Below are 19,926 nucleotides of genomic sequence, written 5' to 3'. Positions count from 1 at the left end.
ATGCAAAGGATATAGGTTGTGCACTCCTTGTGAGAAGCTAATTTATAATGCCTGATGATCTGTCACTGTCTCCCATCACCCCCAGATGGGACTGTCTAGTTGCAGGAAAATAAACTCAGGGCTCCCGCTGATTCTAGATTATGGTGAGTTGTATAATTATTTCATTATATTACAGTGTAGTAATAATAGAAATAAAGTACACAATAAATGTAATGTGCTTGAATCATCCCAAAACCATCCCCTGTCCTCAGTCCATGAAAAAATTGTCTTCCACAAAACCAGTGCCTGGTGCCAAAAAGGTTGGGGTCTGCCGCATTAGTGGAATGCAGGATTTTCATAACTAGGCATCCACAGAATGCCTGATTTCTTTCCATTATGGTTGGCTACTGGGTTAGGGATGCGGTGGAGCTTCCCCTGTGATGATTAAATTCTTCTCTTTTTTTCTATATAGCTTCTGCGTCATGGTATTGGTCTGTCCACAAGTTCTGATAGTGAAATGATTACCCAGTTACTGGCGTATACTCCTCCTCAGGAACAAGATGACACCCCAGACTGGGTAGCAAGGTAAACAGAACCGGACTAAACTTAGAGCTCTAGTAAGGAGAGTTTTGCCTTGCATATGTTTACAACTGAAGTTATTCCTTCAATTATTTAATTAATTCCAGGATTAAAAACTTGATGAAGGAAGCACCCACAGCATACTCCCTGCTTATAATGCACAGAGATGTTATTTATGCAGTACGAGATCCTTATGGAAATCGTCCATTATGCATTGGTCGTCTTATTCCAATGTCTGATATAAATGACAAAGGTAATGAACTTCAGAAGGAATATCATTTCATAATGTTTTTCAGTTATTGTCCTACTGCCGTCAAGCCCTTAACTCTTTAGGTATAGAAAATTGACAGATGGGAGGGAGCTAGGTTAAAAGAAAGAAAAATTGTATTCTTCATTTTAAAAGTACATTTCTTTGAGTACTTCTGAGGATGAGTCCCTTTTCTTTCTTTCTTTCTTTTTTTTTTTTTTAGTCAGAGTTTTGCTCTTGTTGCCCAGGCTGGAATGCAATGGCATGATCTCAGCTCACTGCAATCTCCACCTCCTGGGTTCAAGCGATTCTCCTGCCTCAGCCTCCCGGATAGCTAGGATTACAGGCATGTGCTACCATGCCTAGCTAAATTTTGTATTTTTAGTAGAGACAGGGCTTCTCCATGTTGGTCAGGCTAGTCTTGAACTCTTGACCTCAGGTGATCCGCCTAGCTAGGCCTCCCAAAGTGTTGGAATTATAGGTGTGAGCCACTGTGCCTGACCGGGTGATGAGTCCTTTTTAATGTGTGTCATGGATGTTCCTGTTTTTTCCTGTCTCAATTGCCTATTCATGTCCTTTGCCTAGCTTTTACATTCTGCAGTGTGATTTCAGTGATTTCTAGCCGTGAAATCATAATGTTAGAAGGAATCTTAAAAGATCATTTATTTTACCTTTGGCTCAAGTCAAATGAGGATCCATGTGCTCTTAAAGTAATAGAAATGGCTATTCTATGAGTTTTATTTACTTATTTATTTGGTGTTAGCTGTTCTGTTGAAATAGCCTCTTAAAATTTCTTGAGTCCATTCGTTAACTGAATTGATTTGTGATTTACAGAGAAAGAAACAGAAGGATGGGTGGTGTCTTCAGAATCTTGTAGCTTCTTGTCTATTGGTGCAAGGTAAGTTTTACCTTATTTGGCATATTATCTTTTCCAATGTTGAAAAGAATTTTTTAGACAGTTTTTTATTTATATGAAAGCTTTCTTTCTGATATCTACAAGAAAAAATTTACAAGTGGGTTTTCTTACGCATGTTATGCTCAGCAGTTGCACTGAGTTTAATATTCTAGTAACACCTAATTCTGACGCTGGTATTCTTTCAATATATTATGAAACTTATTTTTAATTTTTTATTTTTTTCATATTTTTCTCTTTTTATGGTACAATATGAACATAGAGACTGATTTTAGAAAGGAAGAACTTCCTCAATGAGTTATGATAGAAAAATGTAAGCCAGGATAAAATGTTTTCTTTATACTGTATTCTTTTAAAATTGAGTTCCACTTAGGGCCCTTAATTTTTGAATTCTACACTAGAACTTTGTGATAACAGAAAGATATACAGAAATCATTGCTTGGAGACATACCACTTTTTAAAAAGTCACTTCTAGATTTTATATTGAATGAATCAATTGTTTCTCTAAGGGAAGGCACTCTGTGTGCTTTATAATTAAAGTTTTCATCAGCCTTAAGGACTAGTTTATTAAAAGTCTTCTTTCTTTAACATTGTTTCCCAAGATATTACCGTGAAGTCTTACCTGGAGAAATCGTGGAAATATCCAGACATAATGTCCAGACTCTTGATATCATACCAAGATCTGAAGGAAACCCAATGGCTTTTTGTATCTTTGAATATGTTTATTTTGCAAGACCAGACAGTATGTTTGAAGGTAAGTAGATTTCTTTTCTTTGAATATTCATATAAATGTTTTAGCTATCTCGTTGAAACATGGCAGTTCTTGGCTCAAAGCCTTACCTGGCTCTTTGAAGGCATATGTTATGGATATGTTATGGATATAGGACAGAGCCCACAAGTCATGAAATCATTATTTTCCCCTTCCGTTTGACTCTTGGATGTTGTTTATTGTTTAGGAGTAAAGACTATGATTTTTAGATCTATATGAAGATCAAATTTTTAAAAAACCACACAGTTGAATTCCTCAGTTTATGTATTTCCACATTCGTATTTTTTACATATTGCTTTCCTTTTTATACTCAATCTATAGAATTCTAGCACTAGTTTTTTAGAATAACACTGTTATACTATGCTAAGTAAAAATACTCTCTCTCCTTTTCCAAACACACCAGACCAAATGGTTTATACAGTAAGATACCGTTGTGGCCAGCAGCTAGCAATTGAAGCACCTGTGGATGCAGATTTGGTTAGCACTGTTCCAGAATCTGCTACGCCTGCTGCTCTTGCTTATGCAGCAAAGGTATTTTCTCTTAATTAACATGCAGTGAATTGCTCTCCTAGCTATGGAATAAGAAATCCTTGCCTATAAAGAGAAACTCATCAACATTTCTAAGGAGAAAGGAATGTTTGGTGGTTTTGTTGGTTTGTTTACAGGTGTTATTTTCCAGCCTTTTTACCCAATGGCACTATTTTAGTGAAAATCACCAAAAAGTTCCCTGAAAAGAAAAAGGGTCACCAAAGCGTTCAGAAATTGGCCCCCTTCTTTTTAAAAAGATAACATCTTGAATATACAGTTGACCCTTGAACAACATGGAGGTTAAAGGTGCCAACCCCCTGCACAGTCAAATCTGTGTATACGTTTTAATGCCCCGAAACTTAACTGCTGATAACCTACTATTGACTAGAAGCCTCACCAATAACATAAACAGTTGATTAACACATATTTTGTATGTTATATGTATTATATACTGTATTCTTGCAATAATGTAAGCTAGGGAAAAGTAAATGCTGTGAAGAAATTCATAAGGAGGAGAAAATATATTTACTATTCCTTAAGTAGAAGTGGATCTTCATAAATGTCTTCATCCCCATTGTTGCCTTCACGTTGAGTAGGCTGAGGAGGGAAGAGGAAAAGAAGGGGCTGGTCTTGCTGTCTCAGGGGTGGCAGAGATGGAAGAAAATCTACCTATAAGTAGACTCATGCACTTCAAACCCATGCTGTTCATCAACTATATATAGACATCAGTGGGAAAATTTACTTAATATTAAAATAAACTTCTTGAATTATCTTCACAACTCACTGGAATATTTGCTTGGTACTAAGTATGGGTAATAATAAAGCTGTTTATGTTCATTTAGCATAATGTTGTTGGTATTATGCTTTATTTTCATAACCAGGTAGATTGTGTAACTATAGTAATCCTGGGGTGTAACATCTAATATTCACTACTTTGGATACTTTATTAGCTTCTAAAAGAATTAATATGCATACATTTTAGAAAAGCTTACCTTAAGAAATGGGTTAATTACCTCCTGTTCCTAAAAAGTATCTCATTGGTCTACTGGTTTTAATTCATTTCTTTAAAAATTATTTTGATAATGAATTTTTCTGACAGTGATTTAATCTTTGTTATATCTTCATATGCTTAGTGCTGTCTTCTAAAACAGAGGAATAATGTTTAAGACAAAAACATTATGAGTCCTAGCAAAACAAATTGTTTTTTCCACCAAGTATATTATGTTTAGTGGTTTTTCTGTTTGCCTTTTTTTCCAAATATTAAAGGAAAATTATTTTGAAATTTTACTTGAATATTGTGGTGGCAACACAATCTAGAGAAAATAGTCACCTATTCTGTGTATTGCTCCTCATTGTCCTTTCATTTCTTCTCTATCAGTGTGGACTTCCATATGTGGAGGTGCTGTGTAAAAACCGATATGTAGGGAGAACCTTCATTCAGCCAAACATGAGGTTAAGACAGCTTGGTGTTGCAAAAAAATTTGGAGTATTGTCAGACAACTTTAAAGGCAAAAGAATTGTCCTTGTAGATGATTCAATTGTGAGAGGCAATACCATCTCACCTATAATAAAACTGCTCAAAGAATCTGGTGCAAAAGAGGTAAGTAATATTAGGACATATTCTAAAACATCAATTAACAATAAGATACTGGCATAAAATTGCAATTCAGGGTAATGAATCAAAATGGATGTTTAATATAATAAATTAACTTTTTTATATCAGTTTGGTTTAGGAATAGCTGTGTAGCAACTTGGAGAACATGTAACAGCCACACTTATATTAAATTTAATCCTTAATAGATTAAAAAGCTCAATATAAAATATTAAATTTGATTTTTTAAGTGTAATAATTTAATTTAAATATTAAAAAGCTGGGTGAGGTAGCTTACGCCTGAAATTCCAGTACTTTGGGAGGTTGAGGCAGGAGGGTTGCTTGAGCTCAGGAGGTTGAGAACAGCCTGGGCAATATAGTGAGACCCTATCTTTACAAAAATAAAAGATAGTAATAAAATTAAATTTTAAAAAACCTAAAATTTTTTAGAAAATTAATTAAAAGACTAGCAACACAAAATATGCTGGGCACAGTGAATCATGCCTATGATTCCAACACTTTGGGAGGCTAAGGTGGGCTTGAGTCCAGGAGTTCAAGACCAGCCTGGGTGACATAGTTAAACCCCGCCTCTCCTAAAAATACAAAAAATGGGTGGGTCGTGGTGGCACATGCCTGTAATCCGGCTGAGGTGGGAGGATGGCTTGAGTCCAGGAGGTGGAGGTTGCAGTGAGCCGAATCGATCTCAAAAAAAAGGACTAAAAATACAAAATGGAATGCTAAAACTAACGGAGTATTAATTGCCTTCTCTGCTTAAAGACATATAACCAATCCCATTGTAATACCTTTGACTTGTTTTTTTTTTAAGACAGTGTTTGGCTCTGTTGCCCAGGCTGGAATGCTATGGCACCATCTCAGCTCACTGCAACCCCTGCTTCCAGGGCTCAAGTAATCTTCCCACCTCAGCCTCCTGAGTAGCTGGGACTACAGGCATGCACCATCACAGCCAGAATAATTTTTGGTATTTTTAGTAGAGATGGGGTTTCACCATGCTGCCCAAGCTGGTCTGAAGCTCCTGGGTACAAGTGATCCACCTGCCTTGGCCTCCTAAAGTGTTAGGATTACAGGCATGAGCCACCATGCCTGGCCAAGTTATTTTTTAATATCACTTTATGTCTTTTTTTTTTCCTTGATAGCAGGACTCACTGTGCCAGCTGGTTGGAATGCAGTGGTTCGATCTCAGCTCACTGTATCTCTGCTTCCTGGGCTCAAGCGATTCCGCCACTATAGCCTCCCAAGTAGCTAGGACCATAAGCACACAATACCACGCCTGGCTAATTTTTTGTATTTTTTTTTTTTTTTTTTGTTTGAGACGGAGTTTCGCTCTTGTTACCCAGGCTGGAGTGCAATGGCGCGATCTCGGCTCACCGCAACCTCCGCCTCCTGGGTTCAGGCAATTCTCCTGCCTCAGCCTCCTGAGTAGCTGGGACTACAGACACGTGCCACCATGCCCAGCTAATTTTTTGTAGTTTTAGTAGAGATGGGGTTTCACCGTGTTGACCACGATGGTCTCGATCTCTTGACCTGGTGATCCACCTGCCTCGGCCTCCCAAAGTGCTGGGATTACAGGCTTGAGCCACTGCGCCCTGCCCAATTTTTTGTATTTTTTAGTAGAGGCAGGGTTTCACCATGTTGCCCAGGCTGGTTTCAAACTCCTGAGCTCAGGCCATCCACCCCCCACAGTGTCCCAAAGTGCTGAGATTACAGGTGTGAACCACCCACACCTGGCCTCACTTTATGTCTTGAAAAATTTGTAATTTTTATTTTTTAAATTGACAAATGTATATATGTATTATATCCAACATGAAGTTTTAATATGTATATATATAGATAGATAGTTATATTTTAAGATTCCAAAGCTTATTCTATTTCAGTAGCTCATACTACAGAAGTGAGATGCCATTTACAACTAACAGTTGAGTAAATTTAAAAATAAAATCTCAGCCTAAGCAACATAGTAAGACCCTCATCTCTGAAAAATGAAAAATAAAATCTGTAGAAAAAAGTGGGATGAAAAGAAGCATGCCAATTTATTTAAAAAATTTGCAAGATAATTGTGATTATGATTTTCCAGCCTTTTTTATACCTGTGTTTAGGATTATGATAATCTCACTCTGGAAGTCTGTGAAAATTATGTAATAGATACAGGGATTTAATGTAAGTTCCACATTGATTGCAATAGTGAAAAAGATAAAGTCAAAGAACTTGGAAATGGCTTAAATATCTCCTTGTTGAAGAATATAGTTTAGTAAATTGATATATCAATGTGATGAAATATGATACAGCCATTAAATACTAAGAAGACTGCATAGCACGGGAAATAAAGGAAATGTAAAAAGTAAATGTGGGGCCGGGCGTGGTGGCTCACGCCTGTAATCCCAGCACTTTGGGAGGCCGAGATGGGTGGATCACCTGAGGTCACGAGTTCGAGACCAGCCTGGTCAACATGGTGACGCCCCGTCTCTATTTAAAAAAGTAAAAATAAATAAATAAAATAAAATAAAAAAATAAAGAAAAAGTAAATGTGGACACGGAGTATAGCCATATAAATGTGCCTGATGTAAGGCAAAAAATAATAGACAAAAACAGCTCTGTGGTAGTAGTAAAGTCTTTGTTATAACCTGGTAAATAGTATTTTTCTTTTTAAAATGGTAAGATAAGGGATAGGCAGAAGTATCAGGTATTACAAGAGAAAATCTAAGTGGCTCTAGGAATGTAAAGACATCAAATGAGAAGTAGGATATCTAGAGAAAGAAAATTCCTCATGATTAGGTGACAGAAAGAAAAACAAGAAGCAGCTTTGTAGAAAGAACCCTTTATTAGTGGCTGACATAGTGAAATTCTTGTTCAGGATACTTTGGAATCTGTAGCAAGGCTACACCAAGTAGGATTCTCTAATAATGATTTGATTTATCTGAGTAGTTCTGACTGAACACTGCAGTTCTGTGTTTACCACATGATTTTCCAGGATTCTTTTTCATGTGCTACTCAGTGAAACAAATTCTATAGTATGTTCTTTTTTACCCGTATGTTGTTACTGAATATTCTGCAAAACAATTTTATATTGTATTTGCATAATGAAAGAATTTTGCATAGTCTTATTACAAAACTTGTGTGCAATGATTTCTTTCCAAGGTACACATTCGAGTAGCTTCACCACCAGTTAAATATCCATGCTTCATGGGAATAAACATTCCTACAAAAGAAGAGCTCATTGCCAATAAACCAGAATTTGATCACCTTGCAGAATATCTAGGTAGGTATTAAAATTTCTGTAAACTGGGGCCGGGCGCGGTGGCTCAAGCCTGTAATCCCAGCACTTTGGGAGGCCGAGGCGGGTGGATCACGAGGTCAAGAGATCGAGACCATCCTGGTCAACACGGTGAAACCCCGTCTCTACTAAAACTACAAAAAATTAGCTGGGCATGGTGGCACGTGTCTGTAGTCCCAGCTACTCAGGAGGCTGAGGCAGGAGAATTGCCTGAACCCAGGAGGCAGAGGTTGCGGTGAGCCGAGATCGCGCCATTGCACTCCAGCCAGGGTAACAAGAACGAAACTCCGTCTCAAAAAAAAAAAAATAAAAAAAAAAAATTCTATAAACTGATTATTAACAGAAAATCCAAAGCTTGACAGTCTTTACACCATTAGTAAAAAGGAGTATTCAATGTTTGTTAAAAGTATTTATACATATTAAGCAGATACTGAATATTATTCTCAATAGTGAGAGTAGTGGGCATGGGCAGACACTATAGAAAGTCCTGTGTTGGAGAGATGAGATAAGGAAGAAGTGGTTTCCAGGTGGAGGAAAGTGCAAGCATATCACTTAAAACCTCCCAAAAGTCAGAGCCCAAGAAAAGCCAAATAATTTAATCAGATTCTAACAGAGTAATTTGGATTTGGATACAAATCACGAAGTAAAAAGTTTGTGTAGGCTCATATTCAATAATGAGATCAGGAGACTTCAAGATCTAAGTTATCCTGGATAAGACACCTTACTTTCAAAATCAGGTGATGTATAAACTGTGTAAATAACACATGCTATTTCTTCATTGTGCCTGGGTACCTCCACACCATTTGTTTGTGGCTGGTGTTTCTTTTGACCTGTCATGCATGTGCCTTACTGGTTAAATATTTTTAAATATCACTCTGATGGGTGTCATACATGTTATGAGCACTCACACTTTGCCAGAAATTATGCTGCTTAGATCATCTATATTATCATGGTAACATCACAAAAATTCTACATTTAGGCAATGTTTCCCACATCTTAGATAGATGCAAAAATAGACTTAGAAAAAGTAAGTGAACTTAAGCTTAAATTTGAGCCTAGATCTTTCTGACTTTAAATTCCATTTTCTCAATTAAGAAAATTATGCCCAAAGCACTCTAATTCTATTCTAGACATGAAGCCTCCTCTGCTGTTTCAGACTGTTATCCCTTAGATTCCAATTTAAATTTTTAAAAATAAAGGAACTGAGTTTTATTGATTTATTTTTTCCTTTTTTTAAAAGAAAGGCTTAAGGAGAAATTTTTATCCTAGCTTATTCTGTTCGTAACCATTCTCTTTTGAAGCATTTCTTCCTTTCTAAAGGAATTCTCATTACATTTTAATTTTTCCCTCTTTTTCTCTTTAGGAGCAAACAGTGTTGTGTATCTGTCAGTAGAAGGACTGGTTTCATCTGTACAAGAAGGGATAAAATTTAAAAAACAAAAAGAGAAGAAGCACGACATTATGATCCAAGAAAATGGAAATGGTGTGGAATGTTTTGAAAGGAGCGGTCACTGTACAGCTTGTCTCACTGGAAAATATCCTGTAGAATTGGAATGGTAGCTGATACGGTTGGATGTGTTATTTCAATATAGAAAGTTGGTCAAGAAGTTATAGTGGTCACACCTCATTTATTTACTGTTACTCAGTTGGTACAATGTAAAATGCCATGCTTATGTTTACCTTTATAAGTTTTGAGATTTTTTTTTTCCGAAAAGGATACCAAAGTGTGATAACTGAACATTTCTAATGGCATACAACAATATGTGGTGTTCTTTTTTTACACAAGCATTGGCTAGCCTTTTTAACCAAGTCAGAGAAGGCAGGTAGTCACTGACATTTGCCAAGTCCATGCTTTAAAGGGTTTGCAAGAAGTTAGAGTTAAGATAGGAGAGGTGACGCCAACAAGACAGGTGAGTTAAATGTAACATTTCACACAAAATTTGAATAGAATACGTTATACCTCATAGGTGTCTAGCCTCTACAGTTCTGTCTGTAGTTATGACCTTGACTTCCCTAACTGTAGACATATCTTTAAAAAAACTAACAAAAAAAACAAAATATAAGCTGTGGTGCCTCAGTTTCCCCACATGTGCAATGGGATACTTATATTATTAAATTAAATAGTCAATAGAAATGTGAATAAGTGAGTAGAGCCATCATTTCACCTCTAATTTTAGGGCAGCTCATGCTTGTTAGTGTTTGAAAAGCTAATAATTATTAACTTTTTTGAAACTGGTTTACAATTAAGATTTCATTATAATGGAAGGAAACATAAATTGGCAGATCTTTGCCATCTCTCTTTGAGATGTCCTAAAAAGGGTTGTAAAAATCTGTGAAAAAGTTTTTCTTACATTTGACTAGAAAATGTGATCCATAGTATTTAGTGCCCTGATAGTATAAGCTCAACAAGTAACCTGGTACATTTGAAACAAAAACCAAATTTTTAGATTCAAACAAACCTTTTATCCTTAATTTAATTAATTATCATATGCTTTTTTAATGAAGTGCTTGATCACTTGCAAGCATATATACATGTAGATGTACACATACATATTGTTGCAATTGAGTGATCAAGTAGAGACACAATAGGGGCCAATTTTGTTTAAGGGTCAAAGTGACAACCACTTTGGGAAAGTATCAATTTATAATCCAAGTCCAAGTATCGTAATCATTTTTTTCTACTTTATTAAGATCTAATGAAATTGATTTCTTTTTGGAACCTTTTTCTTGTAACATCTGAGATTTAGAAGTTTAAGATGACTTGACCCCAAACTCCTGTTTATATAAGAACTTTTAAACATAAAAGTGTTTGTTTCTGTTGTGTTACCACAATTTGATGTATATAGTGTCCAGATCCATTTAGAAATTTAATATTTATTAGTAACTGAAACTGTTTGTCTTCCTTTGGTATATAGTCTCACATGTTATATTACAGCAGGCCAAGATAAAATCTTGACAGCTCTTTAAGCCCACGTGCAGCAGTGGGTCAGATAACCCTGTGGCAGTGACACGGGCAAATTGGCATTTGAATAAAGCCCTGGGACCACCTCAGCATGTGTAGCCTCTTGTCTGAAATGTATTCCCCATGGCAGCATGGAGGAGGCAAGACCTGTGGGTCAATCTTGAACTGGCCTTACTTTGAATTTTAAAACAAGAGACTCAGGGAAAGTACTAAACCAAAATCTCTGATTTTACTTTTGTGTTTTCTGTAGTTTTTATTTTATTTTACTGAGATGCTTTTGTAAAGGAAAATAATACTGGGACAGTTTGATAATTCTACAGATTTCTTAATATTTCTCCATCATGGCCTTTTACTTCACAATTTTCTGAAGTTTTTTTTGTTTTTTGTTTTTTACCAATTTAATTTCAAATGTTTAACTGCTTTAAATTTATATAAGTAGAGTATTATAAACTACAGAGATGAAAAATGTGTTTTCATGGGATTTATATTGTGAGCTAAACTAAGCCTACTTTTTGTGACTTCTTTGTGATGCCTTGTGGACAAATATGTGTAATAAGTATGTTTAAATATACGTGTATGCTTTTTTTTTCATAGTGACTTCTACTTATGCATTATGGTAAACAGCATGAAGAAAACTTCCAGGCTGTTCCTGGCACCAGCTAGTGATATCGTATTTCTCTGATCCAGGCGTTTCAATAAATAGGCCATCTCTTATGAACCAGGCAAAACTGCTCGTTGACAATGAGGGACAAATAAAGTAATTAGAAATGCAATTCTAAGGAAGCAGCACAGTAGTGGCAAGTTCTTTGGAAGCACTGTGGGGAAAGAGTGTCATGGAAGAGGAGGATTAGATTTTCAAAGTGTGGAGTTGGGTAGGTAAATGAATAAACTGTAGACATACAGACAATAGAATATTATTCAGTGCTTAAAAGAAATGAGCATCAGGCCATTCAGTGACATGGAAGGAATGTAAATTAACTAAGTGAAAGGTGCCACTCTGAAAATACTGCATACTTCATATCGAAGGTATCCAAAGGAAAAGTCTCCCATGCTCAGGATAAACTGGTCACAGACAGGAAAATATCCTGTAGAATTGGAATGGTAGCTGATAGGGTTGGATGTGTTATTTCAATATAGAAAGTTGGTCAAGAAGTTATAGTGGTCACACCTCATTTATTTACTGTTACTCAGTTGGTACAATGTAAAATGCCATGCTTATGTTTACCTTTATACAGGTGCGAGCCACCATGTCCAAACTTTAAGATTGCAACATAGAAACCCTGCCTTGAGCTTTCCAGCCTGCAGGCTTGCTCTATAGATTTCTGACTTGTCAGCCCCTGTGAAAAAAATCAATCTCTTTCCAGATATTTATATCCTTTTGGTTCTGTTTCTCTGTAGAACCCTAATTCAACAGGCTAACTTTCTTGCAAACTTTCTCATCCTTCCATTCTACTTTTTTTTTTTGGGAGATGGAGTCTCTGTTGCCCAGGCTGGAATGCAGTGGCCTCCTGGGTTTAAGCAATCCTCCTGTCTCAGCCTCCCCGGTAGCTGGGGCTACAGGGGCACACCACCACACTGGCTAATTTTTGTAGTTTTAGTAGAGATGGTTTTACCATGTTGGCCAGGCTGGTCTTGAACTCCTAACCTCAGGTAATCCACCCGCCTGAGCCTCCAAAAGCGCTGGGATTATAGGCGTGAGCCACCACGCCCAGCCTTCCATTCTGCTTTCACAATTACCTGTCCTTTCCTGATGCCCTGTGAAGAGGTGCCTTCCACCATGACTTTAAGTTTCCTGAGGCATCCCCAGCCATGCAGAACTGTGAGTCAATTAAACCTCTTTTCTTTATAAATTACCCAGTCTCAGGTATTTTCCTTTAAGCAATGTGAGACTGGACTAATAACACCTGTCAAAACACCAAGCCTGAAAAACCCAACCACTAATTTGCTCTCTGCCTTCTCCCAAGCAGCTGAACACTTAGAGTGAATCACACAATGCCTCATTATCCCAATTATAATATGTGCAACAAGAGCACATAACAGGCGGGCCTAACCTTGCTTTCAAGTAGGGTCAGGGATTTTCCAAATTATTTTTGAACTTTTTTTTTTTTTTAAGGAAACAATGACATTGACAACTGAGAGATGAGCCCTAAAATACGTAGAATGTGCCAGTCAAGGTACAAAGTATCAGCAGGGTTCAGGGTAGACATTTGATATTTCCCTGCAACTGGAACAATGTAAGTGGATGGAGAAGAGTAAAAAGTTTGGGAAACAAGCACCTAAGACATGAATCCCTGCTATAAAGGTATTTACTATTTAGTATAGGAGGTCAGATTTGGAAATAATGAAGCCATAGTAACAACTGATGCTGTAAGACATGTGTGTTGCTGTCTGGGAAGGGTCTGGAATTGAAACCTATTTCAAAGTTAATAAGAAAGCCTGTTAGCTGTTTTATGGCAGTAGCCCTGGATTTCTGGGTCAGTGACAAAGAACTTTGTAACTCATGGCAAAAGCAGAAGCCAGAACTTCATGTGGATGCCAGTTTTCCATGTCCCCCAAGTCCCACTGGGATGATGAAGATGGGCCTCCATGGATATCTGCACATGCAGTCAATGGGTTATACTACAGGAGAGGAGCACTGAGTTTACTAATTTTGTATTTAAGTGGACGGAAGCCTACTTACTCTTCGGGAAGAATACTTCAGCTATGAAACTGATCATCCCAAACAATCCTGAAAAATGACCTGGGTAAAGAGCAGTTAGGACCTTATGTTCTTGGCAAACCAAGCAAGAATTTGCAGGTCCCATGACAAATGCCCCCAAGGGATGGTATGGTGGGTTCATGGCATGAAGTTTGAGAGAGTTTGGATAAATTATTCTTTAGGGCTTGAAGAAAGACATCACTGAGGAAGTGATGTTTAAGCTGTATTTTCATCACGCAGGTATAGGGAGAGAAGGGTCTTTCAGCCTGAGCCCAGCCAAAACAGGTGTGGAATCAAGATAAGGACTTTGTATGCTCAGAACTCTTGCTAGCCTCTCAATATGACTAGAGTTTACAGTAACAGGCGCGGGGAATGTGGAAGATGGGTGGGGGGGCAGTGGCCTGCTGCGAGAGATAAGGCTAGAAAGAAAATGAACTATCTTGTTTACCTTGCTGAAGAGTCTGAATGTTATGCAGGCAATGAGGGATCATTGAAGCTTCTTATTTCATAGCAGAAGAATGCTATGACTGTTTTGGTATGTTTTAGAATGATCACCCTGGATTATCACGTAAAAATGCTGTCTTAAACACAGTGTTCTACATTTGCTCCCTAAGACTCCCTGAAAATGATTAACAGGAATTTTAAAGAGTCATAAACCCTTGAGGGTTAAATAAAAGGAATAATGAAAATAAAGTTATATTCAGGATGCAATTTTGGGTAACAGAAATAGAAAAAAAAAAGAAAATAAAATTCTGGAATCAATAGCAAAGGGCTCAGTTGACTTGAAAAAGTTGACTTCTAAACCCCCAGTGAGTAAAACCAACAAGCAATTCTATTTGTATCACAGAACCCCCTAAAAAGCTCAGAAACTGTTTTCTGGAAGTAGAAGTCAAGAGGGTAACTAAAAGCACTGGAAGTTCTTTTAGGAGAGTGTTACATCCTTTATGCCACCCCCAACCTTATTCTGAAGGCTTTTTTAAAAGTGTTCAGAAGTAAAATGAGGTCTCTATTGGAGGACACCAAGCACCTAAAATAAGAGAATTAAGTGAAATTTGTACTAAATTCTGAGACATACCCCACCCTCCACACCCCTCTTCCTCTCCCACTTGATTTTCAACAAATGTCCCACGGACTCGAGTTTCCCATCAACTTTTAAATATCCCCCCACTTAAATACGAGCAGATAAGGACCACCAGACATCCTAGAAAAGCCTCTAATATGAACGATGGATCACAAAAGCAACAGAAGAAAGAAAAAGAGGAAACTTGAGGAAAATAGATACCATACCGCAAGGGAAGAAAGATTTTAAAAAGATATCAATATCAGAGAGTTGGAAGATGATACTGAATAAAACAATCATTTTGGCAGAAGTTTTGAGTCAATTAGAGGCAAACAACACTGAAAACGTTTTAGGAAAAAGCTGACCAAGAAGACCTGAACTGAAGTAGCAGTAATGGCGATTCATGACATTTAAAAAACGCAGGTTCTAGACCCCTCACTAGAAAACTAGGGGATGAGCCTTTGAGGGTGGAGTCCAGGAATCTGGAATCTTTTAAAACATCACCGCTGGCAAGCTGGGTGACGGTCTCGAGACTGGTAACCAGAGGACATAGGGTCTAATTGGATGTAAGAGGGTAAGAAAGTGAGAAGGTTGTTAACTGGCTGGCTGGGTGGATGATGGTGTCATCCCAATATAGAAACATAGACAAGATACGCGTTTGCCTGCTTCCACCCTAAATACATAAATAAATAAGCCTGTGTTAGTTTGAGTAGCCCATGGTACATCTTGGAAAAGTATAGTTGGCATGTGGAGATATTTTTTGCTTAGATTAGTGCCACAGTTTTCTTGTCACCAACAACTATGGCTGCGAGAGCGTCCTATGCTTTTTTTTTTTTTTTTTCACGCAGTGTTTAGATTCAGAGCTGTCTTCGAAGTCCTTCCCCTGGCTAACCCCCTTCGAACAAAAAATCCCGATTACTCTGCCATCAGGCAGTAGCTTTAAAACACCACTGTTAGTGCCCTTGATACTGATTGTAATAATTGACATGTCACCAACTGTTAACAATTCCCTTGGAAACAAAAACGTCTATTCTGGCACATAGTTTACAAAACTCCACCTCGGACCTGCTTTAATTTCTTTACAGGTCCTAGTAAAAGCTCCAAATTCGTTTGTTATCGTTTCAATCTGCTTCTCAATTAAAATGTCAGCATCATGGTAACAGGAATTTCGTTTGCAGGCGTCACTGCTGCAGCCATATCTCCAGCAGGTTTTCAGAAAATGTCATTGGTTGAAGGCTAATAACTCTTTATTTCACAATGATTTCATCTCTCTTCACATCAACTCTAGGCGATGCTTTTATTTTCACCTGTGGCCCAAAATTCAAAAGTCTTGCCCAGAGCTTTTTGGCAAGTACGAAAGGGTTATGGTTCCAAGCTGGTCAGCTCCAAAGTCCTTGCAAATCCGGTCCGAGACCAGGTGCGAACCCAGGGATCGCCGGAGCGGATATCCAAAAGTTAAAAACCCTACCGAACTCTTCTCTCAACTTGGCGCCTCGCACTGACGTCACGCGGCGACGCGAAAGATTTACGTGAGGGGCCGCGCTCTGGGGTAGCTTTACGGCTTCGGGGAGCGGCTGTTTCGAGGTGAGAAGCGTCCGCGAGGAGCTGTTGAGGAAAGGTCCGCATGCGATTAAACCTAATCCGCGAGACTTGCTAAGTGAGTCGCGGCCGGACGCAGTGTCCGGCGGGGGTCTGCGTGAGGGAGGCAAAGTGCCGCGAGGCCTGAGGCTGCTTCCACATAGATTTGCTCATCTTCAGGACCCCTGCCTGGTCTCGGATTTGATACATTGGGGTCTGGCGTGCTGGTGTGGTTCAGACTACCCCTGACCTGTGTGTACACTCCAGAGTCACTAACCTCCGACCCTCTGCCTCTCTATTCAAATGGAAATAGGTGTGCGCCGCTACCTCCTAGAGTGGTTTCGAAGAGCCGAGAAAGAATGTTTAGGAAGCTCTAAAGTGCATTGTTACTGGTTGCATACCGTAATTAAGAAGCAAGTGGATTGGGAAAATAAAGTTTCTAGATTATTTGTTCATCTTTAAAACAGCCAGTGACCTAGAGAGAGTCCCCATAGCAATAGAATTTGTTGTCACTCTTTAAGATCTCTGGTGACTAAATAGCAGCTTCTACAGTTGTAAAGTAGCAAATATCTTAAATTTGTTCCTATTACATATAAAATCTTACTAGAGTTTGCTTTTTTTTTTTTTTTTTTTTTTTTCCTTTTTAAGGTCTCAAACATTTGGGCATGAATAGGTATAGTATTCTCTCCTGGAGAGAACGTTATTTGATTCAATGAATGAAAACGAAAACCTGAGACAATAAGAATGGATTTTACCGTAAATCTCTGTAGCAACCATTGGGAAACTGGAAATTAAAAGAAGAGAAGCATCTTAATTATCGTATAGATGTGTAGGTATCCTTCTGCACTACCTTGTATGTTGCCAAATAAACTCATTCCTCATAATTTGAGCTCATGCTGTAGAAGATCTTTATATTTACATAATGGTCATTTGTATGTCTGAGGAAAGCTTAAAAATTGTATCTGTGCATAAAAAAGAGCTAGTATTTTTAGAAATGCTTACCAAAATAAATAATGTAAGTACTAAAGTTGCCTTATATGTTTAAACTTTAGAAATCACAGCATTTTCAAACTTATGGATCTCGGCAGTTATTGGTTCATTTTACTCTCTTTAGGATTCTTTTTTTCTAACTGATGTTAATTAGTTGATATGAATGAAAATTTTGAGTCAGGAAATCAGTTCGAATAGGTGTGAACAAATTAAACAAAACAAAACAAAACTTGACCAAGCTGGGTGCAGTGGCTCATGCTTGTAATCCCAGCACTTTGGGAAGCCAAGGCAGGTGGATCACTTGAGGTCAGGAGTTCAAGACCAACCTGGCCAACACAGAAACCCTGTCTCTACTTAAAAAAAAATAACAAAAACAAAAATTAGCTGGCCGTGGTGGCACACACTTGTAATCCCAGCTACTCGGCAGCTTGAAGTGGGACAATCGCTTGAACCAGGGAGGCAGAGGTTGCAGTGAGCCAAGATCGTGCCACTGCACTCCAGCCTGGGAAACAGAATGAGAGACTCTGTCTCAAACAAACAAGCAAACAAACAAAAACTTTACTAAAGTGGTCTACTTAATAAGTCTTATTTGCTTTAAAATATGGAAAATAGAGTTCAGAGAAGGAAAACAAATCACCTTTACCTTCAAGGAAACACTTTGAGGTTTTTTTTACCATTGATTTCGAGTGTTTCTTTCTTGAAATACTGTTTCGAATCTTCTTTTAATATAATCTGCATTAAGAAACCCAGAGAACATTGCATTGATATAATGCTTTATTGAGTTGTAATACTATATTTAGAGTCTAAATGAGTTTATTGGGAATTTAAAAATCAAATAAACTATGCAATATGAAGAGCTTACTTCTTAATTATACAATATGATGTTAGCAAAATATTAATATTATAGTAATAATCACTGTTTTTATGTATAGTGGTCTAGAACTGAATGAATAGGAATAGGATTTTTTACTTTCTTCTGTCAGATTGATTTTGCTTTCATCTGAGTTTAGTTTCCACTGGAATCTAAAAGCAAACTTTATTTACCTTAGTCATTTTATTTTATTTTTTTATTTTGAGATGGAGTCTTGCCCTGTCACCCAGGCTGAAGTGCAGTGGTGCCATCTCAGCTCACTGCAGCCTTTGCCTCCTAGTTTCAAGCTATTCTCCTGCCTCAGCCTCCAGAGTAGCTGGGATTATAGGTGCATGCCACCACCCCCAGCAAATTTTTGTATTTTTAGTAGAGATAGGGTTTCACTATGTTGGCCAGGCTGGTCTTGAACTCCTGACCTCAAGTGATCCACCCACCTCGACTTCCCAAAGTGTTGGGATTACAGGCGTGAGCCACCGCACCTGGCTACATTAGTAATTTTAAAGTCACCATACAAGATTTTCACTACTTTATCTTAACCAATCTGTAACAGTTACTGAAGGAAAGTGAAAAAATTAAGTGTGGGGTCTTTTAAATTTTATTTATTAATTTTTAATATATTTCATGTTTACATTGTGGTCAGTTGAGAGAGAAGTCTCCATTTTTACCTGCTTTAGTCTCATCTGTGTATACCACTCCCCTCCCAAAGATTTTTCAAGCTCTGATCCAGCATAGGTTGACGTATCAAGTTAATTTTCAACCTCATTGTTCTCACTAAAGTTACCATAGACATTTCATAATTTCAGAGATTCTTCATTTGTGTATCTTTGATATAGTTATTTTTGTGAGATGTGATTGTAGAGAAGTTTCTCCCTGTCCTTCCACCCACCTCTCTCAAACTCCCTCTCCCCCTGCTACTTACACAGGGTTCTCCGCTATAAACTGATATTTAGATAAACTTCAGTGAAATGACTCTTCAGGAATTGGTGCATAAGGCTGCCTCCTGTTATATGGACAGAGTAGCCGTATGTTTTGATGGATGCAACAATCAGCTTCCAGTTTACTACACCTACAAGACTGTGGTTAATGCTGCTTCTGAATTATCAAATTTTCTGCTGTTACACTGTGACTTTCAAGGAATTCGGGAAATTGGTCTCTACTGCCAACCTGGGATAGACTTACCCTCTTGGATTTTAGGGTAATATATTTTAGAGCTATACATTTGATGTTACTCTAAGCTGACATAATTTTTAAATAGAGTATATTGCAAGTTACTCTTCTGTTTACTATTGGATTTTTCTGTATTGTTTGGTCAATTATAGAGAGGCTAAAATAGTTCACATTTCCCCTAGTATTATTTTTAATTATTTAAATTATTTAAATTAATTATTCTGAGCTTATTTAGGAGAGACTAGAAATTTTCACTAATAGAACATTTTAGTATCGCCAAAATATAAGGGCTTCATTAATCTGTTAAAGGAAAACAATTATAACACTTTGCTGTTAGATAAAATAAAACAAGGATTTCACAGACAACATGACTATCTTTTTTTGTCTGCAATTGAAATTTTAGGCACTGAGGTATTCAATAAATCAGCAAATTAGAGTTTTGGAAAATAGTTGATATAGATTGAAATATTAACCCATTGGAAGGCACTATTCCAACAAATATTTGCAAAATGTTCAATCACTTAAATTGTTCTAGAATATTATCCTCATATAGTGATTTCTATTCTAGAATTCTTCAATAAATATAAACTGCCAAAGAAATAGAGAAGTTTATTCTATGATATGTGTCTTAGTAAATTAATTATTTAGTAATTTAATTATTTATATACTTAGTAAATTAAGTATATAATTTACTAAGTATATAAA

General features: G+C 37.4%; 2 protein-coding genes across 13 annotated transcripts in view; both read left to right on the top strand.

Moving 5' to 3' along the window:
* Positions 1-11,448, top strand: part of PPAT (phosphoribosyl pyrophosphate amidotransferase) — a 42,972-nt gene extending 31,524 nt beyond the window's left edge. For both annotated transcript variants that reach the window (XM_032274285.1, XM_032274286.1), the window contains exons 4-11: positions 452-564; positions 666-811; positions 1,640-1,703; positions 2,321-2,472; positions 2,891-3,018; positions 4,394-4,615; positions 7,760-7,880; positions 9,259-11,448. In XM_032274285.1, the coding sequence (XP_032130176.1) occupies positions 452-564; positions 666-811; positions 1,640-1,703; positions 2,321-2,472; positions 2,891-3,018; positions 4,394-4,615; positions 7,760-7,880; positions 9,259-9,455 (1,143 nt within the window). In that variant the 3' untranslated portion in view covers positions 9,456-11,448. The remainder of the gene's footprint in view (positions 1-451; positions 565-665; positions 812-1,639; positions 1,704-2,320; positions 2,473-2,890; positions 3,019-4,393; positions 4,616-7,759; positions 7,881-9,258) is intronic.
* A 4,669-nt stretch (positions 11,449-16,117) lies between these two features.
* The window catches only part of AASDH (aminoadipate-semialdehyde dehydrogenase), a 41,808-nt gene continuing 37,999 nt past the window's right edge, over positions 16,118-19,926 (top strand). For 2 of the 11 annotated variants that reach the window (XM_032274281.1, XM_032274276.1), the window contains exons 1-2: positions 16,132-16,272; positions 18,978-19,249. Coding sequence is in view for 9 of the 11 variants with exons in the window: in XM_032274276.1 (XP_032130167.1) it covers positions 19,020-19,249 (230 nt within the window). In the remaining 2 variants the exon portion in view is untranslated. Of the gene's footprint in view, positions 16,503-16,841; positions 17,023-18,977; positions 19,250-19,926 lie in introns of all 11 variants that reach the window. The other 9 variants (XM_032274275.1, XM_032274279.1, XM_032274277.1 and 6 more) reach the window with 9 other exon arrangements.

This window comes from Sapajus apella, unplaced genomic scaffold, assembly GCF_009761245.1.
Source record: "Sapajus apella isolate SASKATOON/1434 unplaced genomic scaffold, GSC_monkey_1.0 scaffold5, whole genome shotgun sequence".
Classification (NCBI taxonomy): Eukaryota; Metazoa; Chordata; class Mammalia; order Primates; family Cebidae; genus Sapajus; species Sapajus apella.
Note: the sequence above shows the minus strand (reverse complement) of the source record. Positions and strands in the feature narration are given on the sequence as shown.